A 7,458-nucleotide genomic window follows, 5' to 3' on the forward strand; every position below is an offset into this window, starting at 1 on the left:
CAAATGTCCTTGGCACAGTACAAGTATATGACTCAAATGTAACACCTCTTCAGCTGCGACCTTTTTTTTTTTTTTTTTTTATCGCCTTGATGTCATTTTTCTCCGTCAACAACCCTTTCTCACCAGCATTCATTCATTCCCTCTTTCTCGTCTCTAGTAGAACAGGAAGAGCAACAGTTTGCGCCTGGATCTATTGAGAGACTTGCCTTGTGCTGAAGGAAAATCCCTCTGCAGACTTTCATTCACCATCTGGGACCTTCCCCAGTTCCAGATGTTCAATACTCGCTCAATACTTTATTCGACGATAGCGATGACCACCTCACGGCTTTTGCACTGTTAGATTTTTAATTTTTTTATGTTGAACCATCTGGAGTTCAAATGGTTGGTTTGTTCCTCACTGCTTGTTTTTGTAGGTGCTTTTTAAGCATGTCGAACACATGATTTGAAAGGTCGCTGTTTACATAAAACCAATGTAATTATTTCAGGAATGATGAGAAAAGGGTTAAAATTGAGAGGGAAAGTGGTAATAAATCAAAAACTAAATCAGTCAAGTGAGGTAGAATAAAATCAAAGACACCAGAGTATAGCAATGGCACGTGTCTTGGGGAAAGCAAACTTCTTCTTTTGCTACGTTATTGCAATATTATTAGCTCAGCCACAGAGGTTACGGCTATTGTTTGTCCATCTCAATCTGTCTGTTGTCAAAATACTTTGAAAAATGGACGGATTAAAACAGAATTTCAGGAAAGATTGACATCGGGACAAGGAACAGATTCGATGTTAGTGGAGGTCCAGATTTTCATCTGAATCCTCAAATATTATGAAGGATTTGTCAAACTGTTGTGAGAGAGCTGTGGAAGTGGCAGAGCTCCCAGAGTGCTTCACTAGTTTTCTCTTTATAAGCCACAAAAATATGACCTGCTCATGTTTGTTATTCTGACTCAAATCAATGCACCCTCCGGCGTCTCTTCTTGTCTTTGACAGGATTATTAACCAAAGGGATTTTTCAAAGGCTCTTGTCGCACCGGTGCATCATCTGGCTGCTGCTTTCATCACTAATAAGCTCAAAAGAGAGACGACAGTGAACATGTATGGTAGGAAATTGCAACAGGGGGCTGAGGCAAGGTTCCTGCTCACAAAGTTGAAATAGTGGAAAACTGAGCATGAGGGGGTGTACTAAAGAGACATAGAGTCCATGTCTGCATGTTCTTGCATGGGTTTTGTGTGTGCAAGCCTGAGGTTGAGATGAGAAAATCATAGCTGCGGGTGGTCATTGGTCATTTGCAAAAACAAGAAGAAGCTGAAAGCCTTGATTTGCTTACCATTACTATGGCAACTCTTTGGATGTTACACAATACTGTCACAATGCATCTTGAGAATCATGTGAGATGCTTTCAAAAGGTAAACCCAGGGTTACCTGAGTGTAAACCTAGCTCTATGAAGCTTGCAGGCCGTATAACAATGACTTTGCTTCCACCACTCCCACATTCAGAGAAAGAACAATCCACTCCCTTTTCCTCTATAAATGGAATGCACACACCTGCGACCTACTGCCCAGTTGATCTAAGAACATGCGATGAAATAATTCTTATGAAAATCCTATATATGAAAGTCCACCTTTTACTTTCCCGATTGTGTTATATACTTAAATTAACCTAAAGACATTGGTGAATCTTTCAAAATGCTAATAACCTTTTACATGATCGGTCCCCACGTGAGGCTGGGACCATCCTTTCTCATTGATCAAATCTGGGATGTTAAAATGGGGACTGGAACAATAGCGTATAGACAGTAATGGAGAAGAGACAAAAACCCCTTTGTGCAAGTTTCTTTCACACTCTAATCACCTATTCAAAAATGTGTCAGCACACCAATGTTTGCTGCGAGAAGAAGACTGACTCACAAGTTCAAAAACACGAGGAGTGAGCCTGTCGTAGTTCGTGGATATTCATTCAACACGTGATTGTCATGTGTGCTGATGGGTGTTGAGCAGTATGGAGGGGATCCAATCAAGTCCACACAGCTTGTATGGATCGTGTGAAGAAAGTGCGTCACTGAGTTTTTTTTTTTCCTCCGGCACAGAAGCTCAGAGACCAATGAGAAACCTGGAGGATGAGCCATCTGCACTTGTTTCATCCTTATTTGGGCATCGCAACATGCTGGTGCGTGTTTGTGTGTGACTTTTCTATATCTGCTCTGTCTGCTTTCACAGTCAGTGACGTATGGCTCCCACAGACGGCCACTTATTGTGCTTAGAACAATAATCACAATAATAATAATAATAATAATAATAATAATAATAATAATAATAATAATAATAATAATAATAATAATAATAATAATAATAATAATCAGGGTTACATCAAGTATGAACTTTCAAGCATTTTACCTAGTATGAAGCGCTGCCAGAGCAAAGGTCCTGCTATCTTTTTATTGTCAATGGGACGTGTTTAAGAACCAGAGCAGTGTATTCAGTCTCGAGTTCTCTCTGCAACTGTGACTGTCTAAAACCAATCCCAGATGACAGAACAATGTGTTTTGCATAAGCTGTGGAACTGTGGCTCATGACAAAAACAACTACATGATACATATTTCAGGCCTGACACATGACTTTTCTGTCTGAAAAGTTCATATCTTCCTTCTGTGTTGATGGGTCAATGGGGTAAATTACCAAGAAAATGCCTGTCTGTTGTTTGTAAGTCATGCTTTTGGAAGGGATCATTGATGTGACAAGGATTTAAGCATTTAAAATGCTTATTGTGTTACGATGATTCATGACTGTGAAGTCCTGAGACTATGGCACAGAGGAGAAAGTAGCCTTGAGCACTCATACAATGTTTTTTTATTAGTGCGTATAGGGACGTGTGAGAGAGAAAAAGAGAGAGAGATGAGGAAGATTGAGTGAGAGAGAGAGAGGGCGAGAGAGAGCGCCTTTGTTAATGCTCATTCATATGTAGTTTTCTATTTTCAGGTCGAAATGTTCAAGAGCCAACGTAGACTGAAACACCCACACAAAACCATTTAGTTAAGTATGAATTTATTCATTTTGTCTTCTCGCTCACAAAAAATAGGTTACAAATAATTCAATCTGTCATACAATCTCTTGAAATCTGTCACAGATATTACAAAATAAAAGCACTTTCACAAACAACTGGCACTTCAGACATCAGACAGCGATCTCACTATACTTTCTGTCGTACTCAATAAGACAGCACCTCATGGTTTCTGTTATCACTCACTACGATTCCTTCGTTTGTTATATCATCCTTCTAGGAATGTGAGGGGGCTCGTCTCTCTAACTCACCAGTGCCACTCTTTCCCACCTACAGGATTGGACCTTCAACTCCTATACGTCTTAACCGACTCTAGCAGAGTGTAAACATGGATAAAGGATTAAAATAGTACATCTACCAATTGATGAGTGATGGGATTTAAAATCTCCACTCAGTTTTGACTCCTACGGCCCAACACTTTCAAACTGCTGAACTTCACTTGATCTTTAAGTGAGGCTGATTTATACCTCACACCCTTCCATTCACTGGTCCTGAGTCGCACACAGTGATCTGCAAATTTGCACCTCAAGTGGCCATCTGGCTGTCCCTGCTGGTTACTCACGAAAGTGACAATCCACTGACGTATTTGCCTTTGACTGTCTGCCAGACTGTGAATCCTTTCATCCTCGTTTATCCACAACCGAAGAAAAAAAGCAAAGGAGCTTTTAGTCTCGTCTTGTAGCAGGTTTGTTGATACCCTCAGATAATTTTGCTAGCTGGTTTGATAATTATATTTTTCTCAAGTCATAACCCCGCCCAACTCTGTTTTGATTTGAATTTGTAAGCCCAGTAAAGTGCCTTCCACAGAAGCTTCTTTGACGCTAATGGCACCACACAGGAAATGGAGGTTACGGCAGATCAATATAAAACATCAGAACTCTGCTGCTACTCGTGCTCCTCCTCACACTGTGGCATCACTTTCCCTAACACTGGCTTTCATCTTTCCGGACTGCTCACTTCCCTCCTCACATTGCCTCTCATCATATGTTTTCTTTGTCATCCCACTCACGCCCACTTTCTCAGTTACCGCGTGTGTGTTCCAATTGCAAATGCCTTAACTGTCCGCGGAGACCTGTAGAAACATTGGCCTTCACAGTTCCCTTGGACTGAGACAGAAGCCTTAGTTAATACTGATGCGGTACGAACAGATAACATTTATCTATTTACATGACACTTTAAGTGTTACGGTATTGTCAGTACAGTATTAAAAGTTACCAGAGCAGCCAGTTCACCTGGGTTCATTTAAAAAAAACACTGTAATTGTGACAACATATCACTGACGACTGATGTCAAGATGCACTGACATTGATGGACTAAGCCCTCTAAGCCCTGATTGCAGGGAGTCACGACATCATACAAGTATGACACAGAAAGTCATACCTGTAGAGGATTGACAATATAGTTATAGGATCATAACTGAAATATCATTGCAGCTTTGGAATCTGTCAAGCCCTGGAGATTCAGAATTGAACCATCCCCCAATCTCCCTCGCTGAGCCTTGGTCATTGGCTGTCAGCTGAATGGGCAAAGGGGGTATAAAGGGTCTTACAGGGTCTTTGGAGCCTTTAAAACAGGCCCAAAGAGGGTACCACAAATTCAACCAGATATTAGATGGAGGGTGAGTATAGAGAGGGTTAGTAGGGAGAGAACAGAAGGAGAAGAGGAGGTGGAGGGAGCAGATGCAAAGGGAGGCAGTTCGAATTCTGGTGGGCATTCAAGCTCAAAGCACCTCAGGGTGATGCCAGAGTCCTCGTTACCGTAGTTCGTCCAGTACTCTTCGGGGTCCAGCTTTGGCAGGGCCAGTTCTTCCTCACCCAGCTCGTACTTGACCACCGATGTCGTAGAGGACGGGCCTTTGCCATACAAACCAGCTTTGACGGTTTCAGAGGCCTTCTCAAAGACGCCCTTGGTTGATGACTGGGGTTTGTTTTTGTGGAACCACCAGCGTGTTTTGGTGCTGAAGGTGGTGGTGGTGGAGCCAGCGATGGAGCCAGGGTCAGGAAGAGGGCAGAGGGCGAAGTCCATCTCACGAAGGAAGCGGAGATCCTGGCCGCGGCGTGTGGATGGAGAGGCGCAGATGACTTCGGATGATGACACGCGGGCCTCACGGAACCACTCCCACAAGCCACGGGATTCGCAGCCACAAGACCATGGGTTGGCGTTGAGCCGCAGAAATTCAATGCCTTGGGTGTCTCTCAGGGTCTGACTGGGCAGCTCAGCCAGGGAGTTGTTGAAGAGGAAGAGCATGGTCAACCGGCCGAGATCACGGAATGCCCGGCGGTTGACCTGTCTGATGCGGTTGTCGTGAAGAAGCAGACGGTCGAGGTTGACCAGGCCACGGAACACATTCTCTGAGAGAGTGCGGATGCGGTTGCCATGCAGGAAAAGCTGACTCAGGTTGATGAGATCGGAGAAAATATCATCTTGCAGAAAGTGGAGGTTGTTTTCCTGCAGAAGAAACAGGAAGATGGTGAGAATTACATCACTCTGTGTGAGTGGGAGCAAATGTGTGTGTGTTGTGTCCATCCAACACTTCTCATTGCCTCCAGCACTCCTACCTGCAGGTAGAGGAACTGCAGGCTGTAAAGCTTGTGAAAGATGTCATGAGGCAGCGCAGTGAGGCGACAGCGGTGCATGTGGAGGCTCTGGAGCTTCTCAAGCCCTCGGAAAGCTCCTCCTTCCAGCCTATGAAGATTTGGGTTGTCCCCCAAGTCCAACTCCTCCAAGTCCCTCAGCTCACTGAATGCACCTGCCTCAATCCATGTGATGTTGTTGGAGAACAGCCAGAGAACCTGAGAGCAGACACACATCAAATGAAACTATTAAACAATGTTGCTCCAGACATTTACTGTGAGTTTGATTTTATACTCATTAAGAGATTTAATAGTCAAAATCCTTTGATGTATATATGAATATTCATACTTCCTGTTATGGGACTTTGCTCTAACATATCTAGCACTCTCAACTCGCTATTTGCACTTCCCTTAACAAGTCTCATGGCGTGAAACACAAGATGACACTCTTCTGACTTCTGTAAGCTCTATTGGTCTGATCGGGAGCAACATCAGTCTCTGCATTTATGAAAATATAATTAGCTGAAAAATCCACTAGGATAAAACCTAAACCTTAAAAATAAACCCTAAAAAATCGTTAAAAAAGGGAAATAAAAATGTTTTCATATATATGTTTGGATTTTTTTTTAATATGTAAAAACATAGCTAATATTTATTATGACCTGGATATTATTTTTATTTTTTATTTATTTTTATTTTCTTCAAGGCATTTTCAAGCCCATTTTGCCCTTCACTTACCTGAGTTCCAAAGCCAAAAGAACCAACTCTGAGCTCCACGATCCGGTTGTGTTGGAGAAATACGCGCTGGGACTCATATGGCACTCCCACTGGCACAGCGGTGAAGTTTTGCGCCTGGCAGCTCACAGTCATGGGGGTCGGGTAGCACACACAAGAGTGCGGACACGCCGATGAAAGACTTGGCTTCGCCAGGACCATCCACACCACCAGCCAAAGGGACAGACCACCTGGTGGAGAACAGAGATGGAGAAGGACGAGGTGAGATGCTGCTCTTCTCAATTCAGCCAGTTTTCATTTTAGTGAGCGATTGTAATTGACAACACTGTCTGCTTTATTATACCTTCAAATTTATGTGTTTAAATAGAATAATCAGAGCACAAGTTAAGAATATTATTCAGGTTAACTCCCTATTACGCGAAAGGGCTCGCCATTACGCACAGTGCCAGGTTATGGAAAACAAGATAAAATTCAAACCAAGTCAATCAGGGTATCATAAACCCTAAGACCAACGCGATGAAACCTTCGTGTGTATGTCAAATTCTGTTTAAATTAAATTATTAAAACAGAGCGACATAAAACGGCAAAATGTCTGCGTTGTTTATAGTAGTAAAAAACACGGTAGAAATCATCTCCGGTTAAAGTCCCGACGCGCAAAGTTCCAAACGCCGCACACTTACTTTTGCAGAAGCGTACAACGGAGCATCGTCGGCTCCGAAGAATCGAACAGGTTTCCATCTTGAACCAAAAGCCCAAAAGCGAGTTAGCCTTCAAGAACAAATCAAAGTCTGCTATCTCCGCTGATGCTCTGGTCCCGGAGTCGGAGCGACTGAGTGAGTGATGATCGTTGGCCACCAGTGTGGCATATATACTCCAGAATCCCGCTGATGCCTACGACAGTGGGCATCGTGGAATCTCCTACGTCACCGACTCCGGGTCAGGATTCATTGAAGGCGGGGAGAAGCGGAACAGGCGGGGCGGGCGCAGGGGGATTCTCTTGGGAAGCCGGGTACGTGCGTAAAAGGCTTCATGCAAACGTGCGTTCAGCACTTGATAGGAGGAGACTTCTGATTGGTGTAGAGACGAAAAGTGGAGGG

At 43.4% G+C, this 7,458-nt stretch overlaps 1 protein-coding gene across 1 annotated transcript; it reads right to left on the bottom strand.

The window, feature by feature from the left end:
- Nucleotides 1-3,059: 3,059 nt before the first annotated feature.
- Nucleotides 3,060-7,177, bottom strand: rtn4rl2a (reticulon 4 receptor-like 2 a). Its single transcript, XM_053855993.1, has 4 exons — nt 7,042-7,177; nt 6,365-6,591; nt 5,612-5,845; nt 3,060-5,501 (listed from the first exon to the last, which is right to left on the bottom strand). Exons 1-4 carry the CDS (start codon nt 7,097-7,099, stop codon nt 4,650-4,652), a joined length of 1,371 nt encoding a protein of 456 aa, XP_053711968.1. The 5' UTR covers nt 7,100-7,177; the 3' UTR covers nt 3,060-4,649.
- Nucleotides 7,178-7,458: the final 281 nt, after the last annotated feature.

Source organism: Synchiropus splendidus, chromosome 2, assembly GCF_027744825.2.
Source record: "Synchiropus splendidus isolate RoL2022-P1 chromosome 2, RoL_Sspl_1.0, whole genome shotgun sequence".
Classification (NCBI taxonomy): Eukaryota; Metazoa; Chordata; class Actinopteri; order Syngnathiformes; family Callionymidae; genus Synchiropus; species Synchiropus splendidus.

Bases quoted from the DNA above. Each gene is read 5' to 3' on its own strand.
- rtn4rl2a (XM_053855993.1), bottom strand. From the start codon at position 7,099: ATGGAAACCTGTTCGATTCTTCGGAGCCGACGATGCTCCGTTGTACGC. The intron at 6,592-7,041 runs GTAAGTGTGCGG...GTTCTCCACCAG, and splicing joins CGTTGTACGCTTCTGCAAAA to GTGGTCTGTCCCTTTGGCTG. The intron at 5,846-6,364 runs GTAAGTGAAGGG...GTCTGCTCTCAG, and splicing joins CTTTTGGCTTTGGAACTCAG to GTTCTCTGGCTGTTCTCCAA.